Source organism: Salvelinus fontinalis, chromosome 1 (genome assembly GCF_029448725.1).
Source record: "Salvelinus fontinalis isolate EN_2023a chromosome 1, ASM2944872v1, whole genome shotgun sequence".
Lineage (NCBI taxonomy): Eukaryota > Metazoa > Chordata > Actinopteri > Salmoniformes > Salmonidae > Salvelinus > Salvelinus fontinalis.
Genome location: NC_074665.1, coordinates 39,185,689 through 39,210,330, shown reverse-complemented (window position 1 = coordinate 39,210,330; position 24,642 = coordinate 39,185,689). Strand labels below are relative to the sequence as shown.

Here is a 24,642-nt window from a genome sequence, read left to right as displayed (position 1 = left end):
GAACGTTGTTTAGCATAATCACTGAAAATTACTGACCTAACCTAAATCTACTGATACTGTGCTACAGTAAGTGTGTGTGTGTGTGTGTGTGTGTGTGTGTGTGTGTGTGTGTGTGTGTGTGTGTGTGTGCGCGTGCGTGCGTGCGTGCGTGCGTGCGTGCGTGCGTGCGTGCGTGGTTGCGTGGTATGAAGAAAGAGATTAGAGAAAGTACCTGCTCCAGGAAAGAGATCAGGGCCTCTCTGTTGCCCAGCCATTCTCTTGACAGGGCTGATGCCGGGGGGAACTTGTCACAGCTGAGTTCCAGAGTGATCTCAAAGCAGTTGGTGTATAGGTAGTTAAAGTCCTGCATTCCTGTGGAGAGACATAATACTGTTAAAGTGAAGGTACATTGAACACATCTACACAAATATTTTTCTATGCTCTTTTTTCATCATACTTTTTAAATGATTTGGGAACAATGGGTACTAGAGAAAGAGATTAATCACAATGGAATGTTAACATGCACACCACCGCCATCTATTATACTGTACATTCCCCTCCATATGTATTTGGACAGTGAAGCTAAATTGTTTAATTTGACTCTATACTCCGACATTTTAGATTTGAGACATATTGTTTCATATTAGGTGACAGTACAGAATGTCAGCTTTTATTTGAGGGTATTTTCATCTGTTTTACCGTTTAAAAAATGATAGCACTTTTATGTATCTAGTCCCATTTGAAGAAGTCATATTGTGTTTGTATAAACTAATTTATAGTGTATTGAACACTAGAACTCCTTAGCGGTCATTTTGACTGATCATGATTATCATTTTTTTTTCTCACTTTTTCATTTTTTAACTCACGCACCCCTCCGTCCTTTAATTTTCCTAAATAAGTCTATATAACACACTGCCATTGTTAGAGTCTTAATATCACAAACAGAACTTGTTTTAGGGGGGCATAACCAGTTTTAGGAGGGCATGTCATTTTTTTGGAATGGTTTTCCCCAGTTTTCTCCACTCCTTCAAATAAAAAAATGATTGGTCACACACATACTTAGCAGTTGTTATTGCGGGTGTAGCGGAATGCTTGTGTTACTTCTTCTGGCAGTTGAAAGTGCAGTGCCCAGCTGATAGTCCCCCTAACAATTTCATCGAAAACTAAACCTAAACTATATCGAGTCCAATTTCACACGTAAAACAACAGATTAAATCAATTAAGTAAAGTATGATGGGGAGAATGGGTGAGTTGATGAGCAGGGGAAGCGAAATAAGCATAATTATGTAATCACCAGTTGTGAATGAAGGACAGGGCGGGCCATCCTATTGTGTTGATCCATTCTAATTATAGGCCTAATTTGAAAATGTTATGTACCCTATATTTAGTTCACCGAATCAAAGCAGTCTTATCAGTATACTCTGGCCTACTACAATTTCTTCACTTCCCTGTCATTGGAGAACAAGTTGCTTGTATAGAAAACAAGTCTGGCCGGCACCATGAACAAAGTGACGCAAAATAAAGCACCTGCACAGCCGTTGTACTCCACAACAGTGCTGAAGAATGACAAGACAACTGGACACAATCGAGAGAAAACAGGATACTATTACGCACTATAACCAAACGAAGGTATGTCAAAGTGGGTCAAGCAAATGAAAGTTATGAAAATTGTGCCAAGGGATAACAGCTAAATGAAATCCAAATGATGCCATTGCATGAAGATGCACACAAGCACGAGCTGACTATTTTTGACTGCTCTCATATTGACACTTTACATTCATTATAATGCCATTATTGCTTTTGTGCAGAGTTGCACTATTTATGAAGGCCACTTGGCACTTTTAATGATGTTTAGGCTACTGGTGTTTTCATCTATTTACCACGCGTCTTTTGACCGTGCTTCTTGGTGGTTGGGGTATTTTTTATTTTATTTTGTCTTTATAGAAATAAGCTGTTACCATGTTCCAACGCATATGCTTTCTGTTTCAAAGTAGTGAACAAAGGAACTCCACAAATACAACATGTGTTTTTGCATATAGCCTACAGTAACATAAACTAATGAAAATGCTATTGTGTTATTTGAAATAAAATCCATATCGTATTCTAATGTTACCCAAGGCCTTCATAAACACAACCGAATGATAATTGTTTACACTGTTAGACCTTTGCAGTCAGAATTACTGCTCATTAGCTTGAAGGGGGGTCAAGCGATGCCTGGCAGTTCTAGTGGTAAGGTGTCAAAAGTTTAGTATTTGGTACCATATTCCTTGCACGCAATGACTACATCACGATTGTGACTCCACAAACTTATTGGATACATTTGTGGTTTGTTTTGGTTGTGCTTTGGGTTATGTTTTGTATTGGTAATACAGTATGTAATACTATGTAATACAGTGGCTTGCGAAAGTATTCAACCCCCTTGGCATTTTTCCTATTTTGTTGCCTTACAACCTGGAATTTAAATTGATTTTGAGGGGTTTGTATCATTTGATTTACACAACATGCCTACCACGATGAAGTTGCAAAATATTTTTTATTGTGAACAAACAATAAAAAAATAAAAAAAATGGAAAACTTGAGAGTGCATAACTATTCACCCCACCTAAGTCAATACTTTGTAGAGACACCTTTTGCAGCAATTACAACTGCAAGCCTCTTGCGGTACGTCTCTATGAACATGGCACTGGGATTGTTGCCCATTCTTCAAAGTTAAACTGCTCAAGCTCATTCAAGTTGGATGGGTTCGCTGGTGTACAGCAATCTTTAAGTCATACCACAGATTCTGAACTGGATTGAGGTCTGGGCATTGACTAGGACATTCCAAGACATTTAAATGTTTCCCCTTAAATCACTTGAGTGTTGCTTTACCAGTATACTTAGGGTCATTGTCCTGCTGGAAGGTGAACCTCCGTCTCAGTCTCAAATCTCTGGAAGACTGAAACAGATTTCCCTCAAGAATTTCCCTATATTTAGCACCATCCATCATTCCTTCAATTCTGACCAGTTTCCCAGTCCCAGCCGATGCCAAACATCCCCACAGCATGATGCTGCCACCACCCTGCTTCACTGTGGGGATGATGTTTTCGGGGTGATGAGAGTTGTTGGGTTTGCACCAGACATAGCCTTTTCCTTGATAGCCAAAAAGCTACATTTTCATCTCACCTGACCAGAGTACCTTCTTCCATATGTTTGGGGCGTCTCCCACATGCCTTTTGGTGAACACCAAACGTGTTTGCTTATTTTTTTTCTTTAAGCAATGTTTTTTTCGGGCCACTCTTCCATAAATCCCAGCTCTGTGGAGTGTACGGTTTAAAGTGGTTCTGTGGACAGATACTCCAATCTTCACTGTGGAGCTTTGCAGCTCCTTCAGGATCATTATTGGTCTCTTTGTTGCCTCTCTGATTAATGCCCTACTTGCCTGGTCCGTGAGTTTTGGTGGGCGGCCCTTTCTTAGTAGGTTTGTTGTAGTGCCAAATTCTTTCAACATTTTTTTACATTGGATTTAACGGATGTTCAAAGTTCCTGATATTTTTTATAACCCAACCCTGATCTGTACTTCTCCACAACTTTGTCCCTGACCTGTTTGGAGAGCTCCTTGGTCTTCATGGTGCCGCTTGCTTGGTGGTGCCCCTTGCTTAGTGGTGTTGCAGACTCAGGGGCCTTTCAGAACAGGTGTATATATACTGAGATCATGTGACAGATCATGTGACACTTAGATTGCACACAGGTGGACTTTATTTAACTAATTATGTGACTTTTGAAAGTAACTGGTTGCACCAGATATTATTTAGGGGCTTCATAGAAAAGGGGGTGAATACATATACACACACCACTTTTCCGTTTTTTAATGTATTTTTTTTTTAAACAAGTTATTATTTTATTTTCACTTCACCAATTTGGACTATTTTGTGTATGTCCATTATATGAAATCCGAATAAAAATCTATTTAAATTACAATATGTAATGCAACAAAATAGGAAAAACGCCGAGGGGGATGAATACTTTTGCAAGGCACTGTACTTGTAGTATTGGTCACCATCTGGATGTAACAGTGACATGCCAATAAAGCTAACGTTGCGACAAGCCAGTGCAAATGACCATATCAACGGTGTTGTATAGAGGTTCTTGCCGTCATGAGTTGCTTCCCACCGGGCAACGGTTGCTTCCCACCGGGCAACGGTTGCTTCCCACCGGGCAGAGGTTGCTTCCCACCGGGCAGCGGTTGCTTCCCACTGGGCAGCTGTATCACATGTCGCCGGCGGTAGCTAACGTGGCCAATTTCCCAGGTAACAAGGGACGTAACTGAGACATTTGTAACGTTCCCGTTAAGTCTTCCAGAAGTACTGAATGTCATTGGACATTACAGGCACATTCATAACATTTCTAATAAGCAGAGGTTAGAGGTATAGAGGTTATAAATATCCGGTCGCTATACAGCCATTATGGGAACATTAAAACCGTTCCTTGGTAGTCCATGAAAGGTTCTGAATATCATGTTATTTTGGAGATATCCTTGGAACATTTCATGACATTAGATTTATAGCTATGGTATGTCTTCATATAACGTTACAATTGGAATGATAGAAATACATTTTGGAACGTCGTCTGTAAGTCAAGTGGTGGTACACTTGTGACATTGTCTTTCTAAGTGTGTAGGATTTTTAAAAACATTCTAATTAAGTACTTTAGATGTTCTGAATGTCAGGACACTTTGGTGACATTGTAGTAGTATTTGTAACGTTACCAGAAGGTTTCTGAAATGTACTGAATGTCTGGTCACTTTGGCAATATTTCACATAAACTTCCCAATGACTCTAGTAGAAGTTGTGAATGTCAGATCCCTAAATGTCAGGTCAAATTCGGGACATCGTAGTAACCCAGCTAAGAAAATGAAGTTCAGGGACGTGACCACAAAGTTATTTTAGTCCCCACATAAGTCATGATAAGGTTATTGTGAAACATGCCTTGTACGTAGCTGTGGTGTCAGCTGACAAAAGTTACCGCCCAAGTGTCCCAAGTCTTTTTATGACGTTAAAATGTCATGGATCTTAAATAGCTAAATAAAGTTAGTAACATAAGAGATGTCATTGAAACTTCCCTGAACGTGCATGCTGTTACGTACCTTTTTGGTACTGCAGGTACCCACTGACGAAAGTTACGTTCCCAGTGGTTACCAGAAACTGCATTTTGTGGGGCTCTCAATGTACTTTCTGACGTTTAACACGTTATGCGGTTGACCTAAAAAATAATGTTTTCATGAAACGTCTCCTAGATGCACCTGTGTTGTCAGTTGACAAAGGTTATGTCCCAAGTCTCTTCAGGACGTTGAAACGTGGGGGACCCTGAATAGCTGAATATTGTTATTTATTAACGTTATAAGAGATCTCCCTGAAACTTCCCTGAACGTGCATACTGCTACGTACCTTATTGCTACTGCAGGTACCCACTGATTAAAGTTACGTTCCCAGTGGTTACCAGAAACGGCATTTTGTGGGGGTCTCAATGTACTTTTTGATGTTTAGTAACGTTTGGAGGTTGACATAAAAAGCATGTGTTCATATAACGTCTAATTTCAGAATGTTAAAGAGCCGTGCATATTTATCTAACTTTGCAATGACTATTATAATAGACATTATGGATCATTGTCAGGAAGTTCTTTGGAGGTTCTGAATGTCAGTGTAACGCTCGTCTTGTGGTGAATGAGTGGACCAAGGCGCAGCGGGTGATGAATACATAATGACTTTAATTAAACAAAGACGAAACACAAAGAACACTGGAACTACAAAACAATAAACGACGTGACCAAACCTGAACTAGAGAACATATAACATGAACGCACGAACAGGAAGGAACACATGAAAAGAAATGAAAGAACGAACGAACAAACGAAACGAAACAGTACCGTGTGGTGCGACATACACAGACACAGCAACAATCACCCACAAACAAACAGTGAGAACAGCCTACCTTAATATGGTTCTCAATCAGAGGAAACGTCAAACACCTGCCTCTAATTGAGAACCATATCAGGCAACACATAAACCCCAACATAGAAACACAACACATAGAATGCCCACCCCAACTCACGCCCTGACCAACTAAACACATACAAAACAACAGAAAACAGGTCAGGAACGTGACAGAACCCCCCCCCCCCCCCCCTCAAGGTGCGAACTCCGGGCGCACCCCTAAAACTCAAGAGGAGGGTCTGGGTGGGCATCTGTCCGCGGTGGCGGCTCCGGCGCTGGACGAGGACACCACTCCACCATTGTCTTTGTCCCCCTCCTTAGCGTCCTTTGAGTGGCGACCCTCGCCCACGACCTTGGCCTAAGAATCCTCCCCGAGGCCCCCACAGGATTTAGGAGGTAGCTCAGGACAGAGAGGTATCTCAGGACAGAGAGGTAGCTCAGGACAGAGAGGTAGCTCAGGACAGAGAGGTAGCTCAGGACAGAGAGGTAGCTCAGGACAGAGAGATAGCTCAGGACAGAGAGGTAGCTCAGGACAGAGAAGCAGCTCCGGACTAATGGCGCTGGGCAGACGGATGGCTCAGATGGCGCTCGGCAGACAGATGGCTCAGATGGCGCTGGGCAGACGGATGGCTCAGATGGCGCTGGGCAGACGGATGGCTCAGATGGTGCTGGGCAGACGGATGGCTCAGATGGTGCTGGGCAGACGGATGGCTCAGACGGCGCTGGGCAGACGGATGGCTCAGACGGCGCTGGGCCACCCAGTCCTCGATCTGGGATGGAATAAATCCTCTTGGAATGACGTGTGCCTAATTTCCGGTACTCTGAAGAACGCGATTTGGACAGTGGGGTTGCCTTTTGTTTTGCTGACGTTATAGGCGACTATTATTTCCGGCTTTGATTTTATTTCATACATGTCACCATATCATCGTAAAGTATGTTTTTTCAATATAGTTTCATCAGATTATTGACATTTTTTCGGGAGTTTTGCCGTGTTCCGTTCTCTTCCGTTTGTTTACATGGAGAGATCCGTGCAACCCGGCTAGCGCGCTTGCTAAATGGAGAGAGAAAGTTGCCATTCTGAATCCAAAAAACGACTCATCTGGACAAAGGACACCTTGTTCAACATTCTGATGAAAGATCAGCAAAAGTAAGACCCATTTTAAGATGTTGTTTCATATATCTGTCGTAGTCGCCGGCGCCCAAGTGTTTCTGGCTATTGTGCTAAGCTAATATAACGCTACATTTTGTTTTCGCTGTAAAACACTTAATAAATCGGAAATATTGTCTGGCATCACAAGATGCCTGTCTTTCATTTGCTGTACACTATGTATTTTTCAGAAATGTTTTATGATGAGTAATTAGGTATTTGACGTTGGTGTCTGTAAATATTATGGCTGCTTTCGGTGCAATTTATGAATGTAGCTGCAATGTAAACTATGATTTATACCAGAAATATGCACATTTTTCGAAAAAAACATATGCTATACAATAAATATGTTATCAGACTGTCATCTGATGAGGTTGTTTCTTGGTTAGTGGCTATTTATATCTTTATTTGGCCGAATTTGTGATAGCTACTGATGGAGTCAAAAACTGATGGAGTAATAAAAAGGGAGTCTTTTGCTAACGTGGTTAGCTAATAGATTTACATATTTTGTCTTCTCTGTAAAACATTTTAAAAATCGGACATGTTGGCTGGATTCACGAGATGTGTACCTTTCATATGCTGTATTGCTTGTTAATGTGTGAAAGTTAAATATTAAAAAAAAATATCTTTTGAATTTCGCGCCCTGCACTCGAAGTGGCTGTTGTCATAAAAGTACCGACGTCGGGCTTGCAGCCATAAGAAGTTAATTAAACAAAGACGAAACACGAAGAACACTGGAACTACAAAACAATAAACGACGTGACCAAACCTGAACTAGAGAACATATAACATGGACGCACGAACAGGAAGGAACACATGAAAAGAAATAACGAACGAACGAACGAAACAGTACCGTGTGGTGCGACATACACAGACACAGCAACAATCACCCACAAACAAACAGTGAGAACAGCCTACCTTAATATTGTTCTCAATCAGAGGAAACGTCAAACACCTGCCTCTAATTGAGAACCATATCAGGCAACACATAAACCCCAACATAGAAACACAACACATAGAATGCCCACCCCAACTCACGCCCTGACCAACTAAACACATACAAAACAACAGAAAACAGGTCAGGAACGTGACAGTCAGGACACTTTTGTGATATTTTAATAGTATTTGTGACGTTCACAGAATATTCCTGAAATGTACTGTTGGCAGGTCACTTCGGCAATATTCTACATAACATTCCCAATGAGTCCAGTGAATGTCAAATCACTTTCGGGATATCCAAAGAACATTTAGGAATGTTCCTTTGAGAGCCCTGGTGTATCTACAAACAACATTGCAGTTGTGTTACTCAAAGACTTAGGAAAATATTTATTGTACAGTATGTCCCTTAAATAGATCACTGTCACATTTTCTTTCTGAGCATAAGGGGACATTAGAAACGTTATTTCTAAAGTCTAGGAAGTTCTAAAATTACTTAACAATATGATGATGATGATTTTGGTGACATTTTGGGAACCTTCATAACATTCCCAGCTAGTCCTTTCAATGTTCTAAATTTCAGGTCAATGTCGTGATATAATAATTCAGAACGTTTGGTATAGAGCCATGCATAGTTACATCTAAAGTTGCATTATACATAGACATTATGGAACATTGTCAGTATATCAAGTGGTGGTATATCTGACTACATGTGGATATTAGTTACGTTTTCAGTAAGTACTTTGGAGGTTCTTAATATCAGGACACTTTGGTGACATTGTAGTAGTATTTATAATGTTCACAAAAAGTTCCTCAAATGTACAGAATGTCGCACTACTTTGTGAATATCCAAAGAACATTTTGGAATGTTTATTTGAGAGTTGTGATGTGTCTACAAACAACGTTGCAATTATGTTACTAAAGAAACATTACAATTTTACTTTAAAAATCCCTCGTTATCAAACATCTTTCTACAAACATTTCATAATGTTAATAGAGTTATATACATAAAGGTACCATATGAGTAATACATAGACATTCTGGAATATATACACTTAAAGTAAATACAGTGTATATCATAATAAATATATTAAAACAATGCTAAAATCAAAGAAACATATTAAGTAAACTGTTGCTCGGACTGTCCTTTCTTTATTCTCTAAAGAAGCCGCGCAGGAAAAGTCAGGAATGTAAGACTCAACATTAACTTGAATGTGGCAAACTGCAGCTTTGCTTTCATGTTAGGGACCATATTGCTAATGGCCATGAAGGACAGCCTGCATGGAGCCTGGATAGTGCTGCTTGTGGTTGTGGATCCATGTGAAGTTGTTCCATGTGTTACGGTGTAAACCTGTGTGTGAAAAAACTTGCGGCCGAGAGAGGATAAATACCTGACTGCTCCACAGTAGTCTTGTGGCAGCAGTGACTCTGGGTACGAGCTGGTCTTGGAACCTATCCCCAAATATAACTGCCAAGGTAAAGAGGGCCTTTAGTGTAGGATAAAGTAAGAGTAGCAGTGGAGGGAGATAAGATATGTCAAATAGTGGGTATGAGGAAGCAAGGAGCCTGGTGGAAGCGCACGGTTGAGAGGAAAGTCTCATGGAAGTGGGGCCACAGTGCATCAAGTCCCATATCCAGGAAGTTCAACGCAGCCTATCCAACCTGTTCAGTTGGAGTCTCTAGCATGCCTGCTTGGTTCCAGATGACGATTGCTGAAGCAGGTTTTGAGATGCAACGCAAAGCCAGTGGGAGTGGGTTGGCGACATGACCAGGTTCTCGAGACTATTGCAGATGCAGTAAGTACAGGAATCGGCATTGGTAAGCAAGTATATTGTGAAGGAATGCCTTTCGTGCCTTTGAAGCAGAATAGCAGAACCGTTTAATCAATTGATGTCAAAACCTGTTTCCCTTTGATCATCCTGTATGCTGTCTTGTTGAAGAATGACGTGCCCTCGATGTAATTTTCCTTGCACACAGGGCCTAACTTTCTTGACACAAATGGGTCTCGGCTCCATGATGTAACCCATGCTGAAATCATCATTCTGATCTAAGTGCCCTCATCAGCCATGTTCCATCAATGTCAATACAGAGATACTTTGACTCACCACTGTGGACTGTGTACCCATCATCTCCATTCATTCATGTTTGTATGCTTACATTATTTGCATATCTTGTAATAAATCCAGATTCAACCTTTCTGCATTTTCCTAGTGAAGATGTTTTTACTTTATCACAAGCATGGCCCAATGCTGAGCAAATCACCTTTATTAGAGAGCAGCAAAATCAAAATCATCAATATGGAAATAACCAGCTGGAGGTTCGTTGGCTGATGCTCTTGAACAGGCCATTCAAGGCAAACAGAGGTTATTCAAAGTGGATATCTACCCTGAGCTTTGAATATCACTCCATGACAGACATCCCAAAATATTAGGGCCAGCATACTTGTGTTTGGAGTAAAGGAAGTGGGAGCTCTTCCCTCCCGCAATGTATTTTTCCATAATTTTACCGATTTAATAAATGTATGGAAATTCATCATGTAATTTTGACCTCAGTATAGGCCTACAGTGGTTTCTCCACTAAAGGTTTAGCTATTATGCTGTGGTACTTAGAGGTAATTTATGGTTTGGTACGGTACCCTGCGTCACCCCTTCATTGCTCCAGACCAGCGCAAGGGGGAGTTAGAGCACTGATTATGCTTTTGGGTCCTACTGTGTCTCTAACTGAAAATGAATGGGCGACATAAACCTAAATAGAAACTGATAATTGTACACGACTTCAGTATTACTTACTAAACCTGTTGTTACACTAAGGTTTTTATTATTTTATTTTGTTAGGATAATTTTGCTCTTACTGTAATAGTTCAGCCCACTGCTGACCAGTCACATTGTACAGTGCCTGAGTGGTGCAACAGTCTAAGACACTGCATAGCAATGCAAGCTGTGTTGCTACAGATGCTGGTTCAATAGCTGTGCCAGCCTCAAATGGGAGACCAATGAGATGACTGTAGGTTTTTGGTTTCTCTCCCTCTAAACAGAAATTAATCATTCTAAATAACAAACTGGCTTTATTTACAAATGAGTAACAATGTCTCACCCCATGTTCAAGAAAGGCCTTTTTCACACTCATTTTACGTTATTTTTTTAACTAATCGATTATTATTATTAATTTAGAATTATTTGAAAGCCCCTTGGATATTCTCACAGATATATTATTAACCGTCTTATTAGCAGGACAATATATATTGGTCACGTGGCTCCCGCGTGGCGCACATGGCTCCCGAGTGCTTTCCAGTTTTCCAGCTGTATCCACTGAAAGCGCTCAAGGTTCAAGGCACGAGGACATGGGGACGGGATGGGCCGCGCACAGAAGACGGACCTAGCCCATGAGGTAGGGAGGAGGAAGGGAAAGGGGGGGTGGTCTCCCACCCCGCCACACTGGGTAGCACAGAGCAACACTTTAAGGGGCATTGCACTAATAATGGCGCTGACGAGGGAAACGTTCCCGCTGTTCTTAGTGCCAGTCTGCACGTTCAAACTAAAACAATGTAACTAATAGTGGCATCTTTACGCTTTCGTTAATAAAATAATGATACAAATACTCTTTCAAAATGCAGATGTTTATTTAGTTATGGATCCATAACGAATTACTATGGGAATAAATATCACTGAATTACAGAAATACCCTACAATCCTCCAATCTTCTATGTGTAATTATTGGCGGAGAGTCAAGTCATATTTTTCGATATACTGCAGGCCTACCGTAGGCGACATGAGTCTCACTAGTGTTGAGTAATATGCTATTAATTAAAAGTGGTGTAGGTATTACATATGTAAAGATCAAATTGACGTTAGAAGCAATAGGATTTGAAGCAATAGCCTACAACTATTTTAGCACCGTTTTGCGTTGCAGTGAGACAAGCATGGAGACTGGTCTTGATAAATCAATGAGATTTCTATTTTGACTGAATCTCCGTTTGGGTATTGTTTAGACTACAATTATGGTGTAGAAATGTTATGCTCTTAGTGTAACATTTATTTACATCATTTTTTGTCACTGACTCCACAAACTCCACAAACTCCTGTCACGAACTCGGACACCTCCTGCGCCTCGATTTTCTGGGTAATTTAAATATGGACTGTCTTTCATCAAAATGCCCATTCAAGAAAAAGATTCAAACTGTAACTAGCGCCTGCAATCAAGTTAATGTTATCAGCCAACCTACCATGGTAGTTACAAACAGCACAGGAATGAAATCATCAACATGTATTGATCACATCTTTACTAATGCTGCAGAAATGTGCTTTAAAGCAGTATCCAAATCCATCGGATGTAGTGATCATGTAACGGCATTCCTCCTCCTCTTCATCTTCGGAAGAGGAGGAGTATTGAGGGAACCAAGGCGCAGCGTAGTGAAAAGACATATTTATTTAACGAAAACACGAACTTGATTAAACTAACAAAAACAACAAACGGTGTAGACAGACCTAGACGACGTACTTACATAAAACAAGAAAAACGCACGAATAGGAACATAGGCTACACAAACCGAACAAACCGTAAACAGTCCCGTGTGGTGTAAAGACACAGACACGGAAGACAATCACCCACAACGAACACTGTGACAACGCCTACCTAAATATGACTCTTAATTAGAGGAACGCCAAACACCTGCCCCTAATTAAGAGCCATACCAGGCAACCCAAAAACCAACACAGAAACAGAAAACATAGAATGCCCACCCAACCTCACGTCCTGACCAACTAACACACATAAACTAACAGAAATAGGTCAGGAACGTGACATAACCCCCCCCCCCATAAGGTGCGAACACCGGGCGCACCAGCACAAAGTCTAGGGGAGGGTCTGGGTGGGCATCTGACCACGGTGGTGGCTCAGGCTCCGGGCGAGGTCCCCACCCCACCATAATCAATCCTAGCCTCCATCTACCCCTAAAAATGTCCACCCATATCTTACCCCCACAAAATCCTCTTAGTAACATCCATGACAGGGACAGCACCGGGACAGAGGGATAAATCAAGACAAAGTGATAGCACCAGACAGAGGGATAGATCAGAAAATAGAGGTAGATCAAGATAGAGAGGGAGATCATGATAGAGGGGCAACTCCGGACTGAAAGGCAGCTCCGGACAGAGAGACAGCTCTGGACTGAGGGGCAGTTCTGGGTATATAGCCGTTTCTGGCTGAAGGACAGCTCATGGCTGACTGACGAATCTGGACGCTCATGGCAGGCTGACGGCTCTCGACGCTCATGGCTGGCTGACGGCTCTCGACGCTCATGGCTGGCTGACGGCTCTCGACGCTCATGGCTGGCTGACGGCTCTCGAAGCTCATGGCTGGCTGACGGCTCTCGACGCTCATGGCTGGCTGACGGCTCTCGACGCTCATGGCTGGCTGACGGCTCTCGACGCTCATGGCTGGCTGACGGCTCTCGACGCTCATGGCTGGCTGACGGCTCTCGACGCTCATGGCTGGCTGACGGCTCTCGACGCTCATGGCTGGCTGACGGCTCTCGACGCTCATGGCAGGCTGACGGCTCTCGACGCTCATGGCAGGCTGACGGCTCTGGACGCTCATGGCTGGCTGACGGCTCTCGACGCTCATGGCTGGCTGACGGCTCTCGACGCTCATGGCTGGCTGACGGCTCTCGACGCTCATGGCAGGCTGACGGCTCTCGACGCTCATGGCTCTCTGACGGCTCTGGCCGCTCATGGCTCGCTGGCGGCTCTGGCAGATCCTGTCTGGTTGGCGGCTCTGGCAGATCCTGTCTGGTTGGCGGCTCTGGCAGATCCTGTCTGACGGACGGCTCTAGCGGCTCCTGTCTGGCGGGCGGCTCTAGCGGCTCCTGTCTGGCGGACGGCTCTGTAGGCTCATGGCAGACGGGCGGCTTTGCAGGCTCATGGCAGACGGGCGGCTTTGCAGGCTCATTGCAGACGGATGGCTCAGACGGCGCTGGGGAGACGGATGGCTCAGATGGCGCTGGGGAGACGGATGGCTCAGATGGCGCTGGGGAGACGGATGGCTCAGATGGCGCTGGGGAGACGGATGGCTCAGATGGCGCTGGGGAGACGGATGGCTCTGGCCGGATAAGGCGCACTGTAGACCTGGTGCGTGGTGCCGGAACTGGAGGCACCGGGCTAAGGACACGCACCTTCATACTAGTGCGGGGAGCAGGGACAGGGCACACTGGACTCTCAAAGCCCACTCTATACCTGGTGCGTGGTACCGGCACTGGTGACACCGGGCTGAGGGCAAGCGCATCAGGATTAGTAGGGGGAGAAGAAACAGTGTGTACAGGGCTCTGGAGACGCACAGGAGGCTTAGTGCGTGGTGCCGGAACTGGAGGCACCGAACTGGATACACGCACTACAGGGAGAGTGCGTGGAGGAGGAACTGGGCTCAGGAGACGCACTGGTAGCCTAGTGCGTAGTGTAGGCACTGTAGGTACTAGGCTGGGGCGGGGAGGTGGCGCCGGAAATACCTGACCGTGCAGGCGTACTGGCTCTCTTGAGCATTGAGCCTGCCCAACCTTACCTGGTTGAATCGCACCGGCCTATGTAGGCGAACCGGGGAAACCATGCGTAAGGCAGGTGCCATGTATGCCGGCCCGAGGAGACGCACTGGAGACCAGACACGTTGAGCCGGCCTCATGACACCTGGCTCAATACCCAATCTAGCCCTACCAGTGCGGGGAGGTGGAATAACCCGCACTGGGCTATGCACTCGTACAGGAGACACCGTGCGCTCTATTGCGTAACACGGCGCCTGCCCGTACTCCCGCTCTCCACGGTAAGCCTGGGAAGTGGGCGCAGGTCTCCTACCTGCCCTTGGCCCACTACCTCTTAGCCCCCCCCCAAGAAATTTTTGGGTGTTACTCACGGGCTTTTTGGGCTTCCGTGCAAGACGCGTTCCCTCATAACTCCGGTTCCTCTCTCTCTTTTCCTCCACTCTCCGAGCTGCCTCCAGCTGTTCCCATGGACGGTGATTCACTTTAGCCCATGGTCCTTCTCCGTTAAATATTTGCTCCCAACTCCACAAGTCCTGTATACTTCCCCGTTGCTCCAAATTACGCTGCTTGGTTCTGGATTCTTGGTGGGTGATTCTGTAACGGCATTCCTCCTCCTCTTCATCTTCGGAAGAGGAGGAGTATTGAGGGAACCAAGGCGCAGCGTAGTGAAAAGACATATTTATTTAACGAAAACACGAACTTGATTAAACTAACAAAAACAACAAACGGTGTAGACAGACCTAGACGACGTACTTACATAAAACAAGAAAAACGCACGAATAGGAACATAGGCTACACAAACCGAACAAACCGTAAACAGTCCCGTGTGGTGTAAAGACACAGACATGGAAGACAATCACCCACAACGAACACTGTGACAACGCCTACCTAAATATGACTCTTAATTAGAGGAACGCCAAACACCTGCCTCTAATTAAGAGCCATACCAGGCAACCCAAAAACCAACACAGAAACAGAAAACATAGAATGCCCACCCAACCTCACGTCCTGACCAACTAACACACATAAACTAACAGAAATAGGTCAGGAACGTGACAGATCACAATATAGTAGCCATATCTAGAATAACCAAAGTTGCAAAGGCTGGGCCTAATATAAAGTAAGTGTGGAAGAGGTGAAACAAATTGTTGTCTGTCAACAATGACAAGCCACTAGGGTCTGACAACTTGGATGGAAAATTACCGAGGATAATAGCGGATGATATTGCCACTACTATTTTCCATATCTTCAATCTAAGCCTACTAGAAAGTGTGTGCTTTCAGACCCGGAGGGAAACAAAAGTCATTCCGCTACCTAAGAATAGTAAAGCCCCCTTTACTAGCTCAAATAGCCAACCAATCAGCCAAATAGCAACCCTTAGTAAAGTTTTGGAAAAAATAGTTTGACCAGATACAATGCTATTTCACAGTAAACAAATTGACAACAGACTTTCAGCATGCTTATAGGGAAGGATATTCAACAAGCACAGCACTTATACAAAGGAATGATAAAGAAAAGGATGATAAAAAGATTGTGGTGGCTATTTTGTTACACTTTAGTGCGGCTTTTGACATTATCGATCATAGTCTGCTGCTGGGAAAACATATGTGTTCTGGCTTTACACCAGCCTGCAATATTGTGGATAAAGAGTTACCTGTCTAACAGAACACAAAGGGTGTTCTTTAATGGAAGCCTCTCCAACATGATCCAGGTAGAATCAGAAATTCCCTAGGGCAGCTGTCTAGGCCCCTTACTTTTTTCAGTCTTTACTAACGAGATGCCGTTGGAAGATGACTCAACATTATACACGTCAGCTACTAAAGTAACTGAAATGACTGCAACAGTTAACAAAGAGCTGCAGTTAGTTTCAGAATGGCTGGCAAGGAATAAGTTCAAACCTTACTAATGATATGCCACTGGCCTTGAGTAAAGTCAGTGGGTCTATGTAGGTGGATGACTCAACACTATACACGTCAATTTCAGAATCGGTGGCAAGGAATTTTAGTCGTAAATATTTCTAAAACTAAAAGCGTTGTATTTGGGACAAATCATTCACTAAACCCTAAACTTCAACTAAATATTCTAATATATAATGTGGAAATTGAGCAAGTTGAGGTGACTAAACTGCTTGGAGTAACCCTGGATTGTAAACTGTCATGTTCAAAACGTATTGATACAACAGTAGCTGACATGGTACAGATCAGACTATGGGAGGCCCCCTTTACTACATAGAGCCATGACTAAATGGAACTCTATTACACATCAGGCAACTGATACAAGCAGTGGAATCAGATATATAAAAAAACAGATAAAAATACACCTCATGGAACAGCGGGAACTGTGAAGCAACACAGACATAGGCACAGACACATGCATACACACACGATAACATACGCACTATACACACACACATACATGGATTTTGTGTTTTAGATATGTGGTAGTGGAGTATGGACCTAAGGGCACACACTTAGTGTGTTGTGAGTTCTGTAATGAATGTATTGTAACGTTTTTAAAATTGTATAACTGCCTTAACTTTGCCAGACCCCAGGAAGAGTAGCTTCTGCCTTGGCCTGCACACTGCCCTGACCTTAATCCCATCTAACACCTTTGGGCAGAATTGGAACGCCGACTGCGAGCCAGGCCTAATCTCCTACCTCACTAATGCTCGTGGCTGAAGGAAGGAAGTCCCCGCAGCAATGTTTTAACATGTAGTGGAAGGCCTTCCCAGAATAGTGGAGGCTGTTATAGCAGTAAAAGAGGGACCAACTCAATATTATTGCCCATGGTTTTGGAAGGAGATGTTCTACGTGTCTTTGGTCACATAGTGTAGCAGGCATAAAAGTGTATCCATATCGGTCCGAGCTGGAAAAAACAGGTGCAATGCATCATGGCCATTGCATTTAATTACCATGGTATTGCCCTGAATTAGGTTGAAAATTTGCTTAATGGAAACTACAACTCCCTTCAGCCCAGCGTTCCACATAGTCCTTGTGGGGTTAATTTTGAAAGTTACGTTCCCCAGCAAGAAATCTATAAATTGTCGCTCAAACAGAAGGGGGAACTAACAAGAGTCGCTGACAACAACCAAAACGAAATAGGTGGGGTTCATTTTGAAAGTTGCATAAACACACAGGCTAATATAAAAATACTAAAAAGCAATGGACTTTAAGTTGGAAGCATTTGTGGAAAACTCTACATGGGCGATGCTAGATAAATGTACGAAGGTGAATCATTGCAAAGCATTATACATTAGAGCTGCAGATGCCGATTAGAAAGCAGTAGTCAGAGTTAATCTATACTGCTTTTATGGTGGAGGAAATCCTTCCTGAGAGGGAGGATGATGAAAAGCATCCTACGAGTGGTAGAGTACACCCCGTAGATGTGCAACTGCAAGAGGTTGAACTAGAGGCAAAATGGGAACAACAGAAATTAGAGCTTGAGCACAAGGAAAGGGAAAGAGAATGTGCAGCCAGATTAAAACAAGAAGAGTGTGTGCATGCCATTCAATAAAAAGAGATGGAGCTGGAAGCGAGACAAAGGGAGATAGGTCTGGAATCACTCCGAATCAAGTCAGGCCATCCTGCACCCTCAACAGTTTGATCTTGGTCGGAACAGCCGGCTTGTACCACATTTCAACGAAAAGGAGATGGATGTATATTTTACTCTGTTTGAGCGGATTGCCACATCCCTAAAATGGCCATGAGATATATGGTCACTGCTCCTCCAATGTGTTCTTGTGGGAAAAGCCCAGAAAGTGTACAGATTATGACACTTTTAAAGCTGCTATCCTTTGGCTTACGAGTTGGTCCAGAGTCATACAGACAACAGTCCCGTAATTACGAAAGACAGAATCACAAAGCCATGTTGATTTTGCAAGGGAACAAGCATGTCTTTATGCCCGGTGATGTGGTTCTCAAGAGGTCAAGGACCTTGAGGATTTAAACACTAATACTTCTCGAGCAGTTCAAGAATTGCCTTCACAAAAGGGCTGCTACCTACATTTATGAGCACAAGGATCTCACTCTTGAGAAAGCTGCAGTTACAAACTACCTTCTTAAAGAAAGCACCAAGTAGTTATCCTTCCGGACAAAGCAATCAGTGGACACCCCCATGACTGTCTTTCAGAACCATTCCTAAAACCCCACCTGTATCGTTTTGGTTGTTGTCGGTGACTCTTTGTTAGTTTCCCCTTCTGTTTGAGTGACATTATTTGATTTTCTTGCTGGGGAACATAACAAAAAATATTACTCATGGAATTCAAGTAATTGAACCGACATCAGTCAATTAGTTGTTTAATAACCGATCATTCTCTGGTGTCATACTTAATTACACCAATAGAAAATACACTTAGCAACATAATTTTGATAATGAACAGAGTATATCTTCTGGCCCCGAAATGTATTAAATACGTAAATGAAAAAATCTAAACCCTAGAAAATTCTAAAGAAAACATGTCGCCTAGTTGTATTCTGTCCTTCATGTCTGAGCCACAATGACAAAACCATCGATGCCATTCTTCGTGATCTTCTTCTTTTAATGGTGTGATTGATAGGAGTGGCAGCCATACGGGTTACATTTTCTAACTGGACGATTCAACACAAAGCTTCCTCAACACCCCTTTTCAGCCCAAAAATTGTAGTTTTTCTCCTGCGTTTTTTCCCGGCGAGAGGATTTGAAAGCCATTGGAATCTCTTCAGTAACATCTAGTCCAGACTCTAAAGTGAACATTTTAGATTGTTCTGAATTCAATAGGGCAAATGCCACCAAATCGGTTAGTTTGTATGTATTTTCAAACACTTGCACAGAGGTAAATTACTTTGTGCCTGTCTGTAGTTTCAGGTGGCGATATTGGTTTAAAAACCTCTACTTCATCACCCTCCCGGATCCGGGATCCTCCTCATCAAAAAAGTTCACTAGCATAGCCTAGCCTAACGGGACAGGGATATCATATAATATAATTTTCATGAAATCACAAGTCCAATACAGCAAATGAAAGATAAACATCTTGTGAATCCAGCCATCATTTCCGATTTTTAAAATGTTTTACAGCGAAAACACAATATGTATTTCTATTAGCTAACCACAATCGCCAAACACACAACCGCATATTTTCACCATGTTTCCACCGCATAGGTAGCTTTCACAAAACCGACAAAATAGAGATAAAACGTGAAATACATAAATACTCATCATAAAACATTTATGAAAAATACATGGTGTACAGCAAATGAAAGATAAACATCTTGTGAATCCAGCCAATATTTCCGATTTTTTAAGTGTTGTACAGCGAAAACAAAATATAGAATTATATTAGCTTACCACAATAGCCAAACACACAAACGCATTTATTCACCGCAAATGTAGCTTTCGCAAAAACCAGCAAAAGATATAAAATTAATCACTAACCTTGAACAAATTCATCAGATGACAGTCTTATAACATCATGTTATACAATACAATTATGTTTTGTTCGAAAATGTGCATATTTATAGCTACAAATCCTGGTTATACATTGTGAATACATAGCATCGATTCACCAGAATCTCCGGAGATATTTTGGACACTCACCTAATCTGACCAAAGAACTCATCATAAACTTTACATAAAAATACTTGTTGTATGGCAAATGAAAGATACACAGGTTCTAAAAGCAACCGCTGTGTTAGATTTAAAAAAATAACTTTACCATAACATACAGCTTGCGTTATTGTGAGACAGCGCCCACCAAAACGGCGGAAAATAGGAGTCAACATTTTACACAGAAATACGAAATAACATCATAAATGTTTTCTTACTTTTGCTGAGCTTCCATCAGAATGTTATACAAGGAGTCCTTGGTCCAGAATAAATCGTTGTTTGGTTTTAGAATGTCCATTTCTTCTGTCGAATTCACGCCACAATGCTAGCCAAGGTTGCTAACATTCCCATCCTCTCTTGACGCAAAGAACGGAAAACTCCAAAAGTCCCAATAAACGTTGATAAACTGATAAAACTCAGTTGAAAAAAACTACTTTATGATGTTATTATCATATGTATCAAATAAAATCAGAGCCGGAGATATTCGCCATGTAAACCGAACGCTTTTCAGAAGACAATGTCGAGCTCCACCGCGCACCTTCGAAGACAAAGAAAATTCCGGACCTGTCACTCCAAAAGCTCTTGTTCGGCCTCAGATCAAGCTAGACACCCCATTCCACCTTCCACTGCCTGTTGACATCTAGTGGAAAGCGTATGAAGTGCATGCATATCGATAAATAAAAGCCAGTTGAATAGGCAGGCCCTGAAACAGAGCCTCGTTTTCAGATTTTTCACTTCCTGTGTGGAAGTTTGCTGTAAAATGAGTTCTGTTTTACTCACAGATATAATTCAAACGGTTTTAGAAACTTGAGTGTTTTCTATCCAATAGTAATAATAATATGCATATTGTATGATCTAGAACAGAGCACGAGGCAGTTTAATTTGGGCACGATTTTTTACTAAGTGAAAATAGCGCCCCCCTATTGACAAAAAATTAAGTACTGGACAGCTTTGTGACATCAAAGGGACTTAGGTGGTTAAGATGTGTTGATAACTGTATTGATGGTGCAAAAGCCACGACAGGGAGACTTAGTGGATGTCACGATCGTCTTGCTGAGAGAGAGTGGACCAAGGCGCAGCGTGTGCAAAATACATTCTCTTTTATTTTAGAGAAAGGAAAAAAACACGCAACGAACACTTTAACAAACTGAAACAAAACAACAAACGATCGTGAAGCTATAGACGTAAGTGCACACACAAGCTACAAACGTACAACATAGACAATTACCCACATTAACCTAGTGCCTATGGCTGTCTTAAATATGGCTCCCAATCAGAGACAATTAATGACATCTGTCTCTGATTGAGAACCATTCAGGCAACCATAGACACAGCTAGACACCTACACTAAACACAAACCCATCTACTCTACTTAACCCCCTAAACCATACAACCACCCTAGACAATACAAAAACACATACCTTCCCCATGTCACACCCTGACCTAACTAAAATAATAAAGGAAACAATGAATACTAAGGCCAGGGCGTGACAGTGGAGTGGTAATGCATGTGCAAGCAGTGCCCTATGCAATGGTATGGGCATGTAACTCTTTTACAACATACAGACGTGCGCTGGTTATCAAAGGGCAAAGTATTGACATGTTTTTTTTAAAATTGAGAGACAAGCTTAAAGTTTTCTTTACTGACCATAATTTTTACTTGTCTGACTGCTTACATGATGCCGAGTTTCTCACATGACTGGCATATCTGGGTGATGTTCTTTCTCGCCTGAATGATCTGAATCTAGGATTACAAGGACGCTCCGCAACTATATTCAATATGCGGGACAGAATTGAAGCTATGATTAAGAAGCTGGAGCTCTTCTCTGTCTGCATTAACAAGGACAACCCACAGGTCTTTCCATCATTGTATGATTTTTTGTGTGCAAATGAACTCAAGCTTACAGACAATGTCAAATGTGATATAGCGAAGCACCTGAGTGAGTTGGGTGCGCAATTACGCATGTACTTTCCCGAAACGGATGACATAAACAACTGGATTCGTTATCCCGTTCTTGACCTGCCTCCAGTCCATTTACCACTATCTGAACAAGAGAGCCTCATCGAAATTGCAACAAGCGGTTCTGTGAAAATTGTATTTAATCAGAAGCAATTGCCAGAGTTCTGGATTAGGGTGTGCTCAGAGTATCCTGCCTTGGCAAATCGCGCTGTTAAGACACTGATGCCCTTTGCATCCACATACCTATGTGAGAGCGGATTATCGGCCCTCACTAGCATGAAAACAAAAAACAAAATCAACTCTCACTTAGGGTGACACTGCTCCTGTCTCATGTGGAAATACACTTTAATGGAAGTTGTCACAACATAACTGAGTTTGAGTTTGTCTGTTGTTCCTATTTGAACTGAAATGCACAGTAAACATTGTAATATTTGATAAAACATTCCGACTATATTTAGTCAGCAAAACAGGCATTTTAAAATTCAAACAAATTGAGTAATCAAAGTAATAACTGACACATTGATTATCAAAAGAGTTGTTTGTTGCAGCTCTAAAAACAGTACTCAAAACACATTTGTAAAAGCTTTTGCTTCATTTGACTGAATAGTGTAGGCTCACAAGAATAATACATTAGGGCAGCAGCAGTGGTGCAAGCCTCTCCAGTCGCGCCATGCTGCCCTTCTCGACCTGCCACCATGCAAAGTAACCTAAATACCTGTGGGAAACACTGGTCGGGATGGTTGGAAAAGCAAGCTCAATGTTGAAAATCTTGGAGAGACCCTTTAAGCTGTCCAGTAAATAAGTATCCCAAAAGACTGATTATTAAAAACACCCTTTTGCATAAAGTTTTGTAAGTGAGCAAAATGTTCCTCAGAGTGAATATAGGTAAACAAAAACTGGTGGGGTTTTCAGAGTCAAAATTGCTCATTATTCAGTGTTGATCGACAACTGTAACAATCACAATGCACCTCTCTCCTCTGAACAGTTGATGTTGAGATGTGTCTGTTACTTGAACTCTGTGAAGCATTTATTTGGGCTGCACTCTGAGGTGCAGTTAACTCTAATGAATGTATCCTCTGCATCCGAGGTAACTCTGGATCTTCCTTTCCTGTGTCGGTCCTCATGAGAGCCAGTTTCATCATAGCGCTTGATGGTTTTAGCGACTTCACTTGAAGAAACTTTCTAAGCTGTTGACATTTTCCGTATTGACTGACCTTGATGTTATCAAGTAATGGTGGACTGTCATTTCTCTTTGCTTATTTGAGCTGTTCTTGCCATAATTTGGACTTGGTCTTCTACCAAATAGGGCTACCTTCTGTATACCACCCCTACCCTGTCACAACACAACTGATTGGCTCCAACGCATTAAGAAGGAAATAAATTCCACAAATTAACTCTTAATAAGGCACACCTGTTAACTGAAATGCATTCCAGGTGACTACCTCATGAAGCTGGCAACTGTTAAGGATACAGCATGTTCTGGTTGTAAATGCTAATAAAAAATAAACTAAATATTGTGAGTGGTTGACGCTTGCTCCAGATGTGCAGTGGAGAGAGCAGTCTGTACACCTTCCACGAAAGATAATCACAGAATTTACATCAAATTGCTTGTTCCTGTGTAGAAACATTGTAATTACAATACTTTTCTTTATAACATTGTAATAACTGAAAGTGCGATATACCCTGCCAAATATTTAATAATATTGAAAGTACATAGTGTAATTACTAAGGTGCTGTAACAAACGTTTTCCTAGAATAAGATGGATTCCCATTGACCACAACTACATGTACTGTATTGGGTGTCTGTATCGTTGTAACATAGTAACTACATAGTAATTACATGAGTAATTGATGATGTGTTTCACTTCACATTAAGTTGATTGTCCCTGTGTAGAAACATTGTAGTTATGATACTTTTCTTTATAACAACATTGTAAGAACTGACATTTTGATATATCCTGTGAAATATAATATTACGTAGTAATTACTGTACATGTAACTACTATAAGCCATGCATTTCATTTTGTAAGCCACGCATTTAAACTTGTCATATAACCCCCTATCCCACCCAATATACAACATCGTGGGTTGAAACACTCTACATTGGTCATACAACTGTTTTAGATCTATATTTTGCATGTCATTTAAATGTTTATAAGGAGTCTTGGAGATGTTTTCAAAATAAGCGGTCTAATATTGAACTATTATGCAGCACTTTACTTGTGATTGAATGGAATGCTGATACACCTTTTTGTTGAAAATTGCCAATATGATAACTAACATACATTTTATTCTTGTTACAGGATCTCTTTCTTTATACAACAGAAATGCTTGCCAGACTGCGGGTCATGGAGAACCCTGATATTCGGAAGCTTGTATTGCCCTCTGGAATACCTGCTACCGTCGCTGATCTTAGCTCAATTGTGCCAGAGACGGCTTCAAGGGGATTTTAGTCTACAGTACATGGACAGTGAATTTGGAGATCAGTGCTTTTCCTTGACGGACACTGATGACATTAAGAACAAAGACACCATCGAAGTTGCTT

General features: G+C 42.1%; 1 protein-coding gene across 1 annotated transcript in view; it reads right to left on the bottom strand.

Annotated features, from left to right (window-relative positions):
- The window catches only part of cpn1 (carboxypeptidase N, polypeptide 1), a 146,823-nt gene that overhangs the window by 5,539 nt on the left and 116,642 nt on the right, over positions 1-24,642 (bottom strand). The window contains exon 6 of the mRNA XM_055920873.1: positions 212-351. Within this exon, the coding sequence (XP_055776848.1) occupies positions 212-351 (140 nt within the window). The remainder of the gene's footprint in view (positions 1-211; positions 352-24,642) is intronic.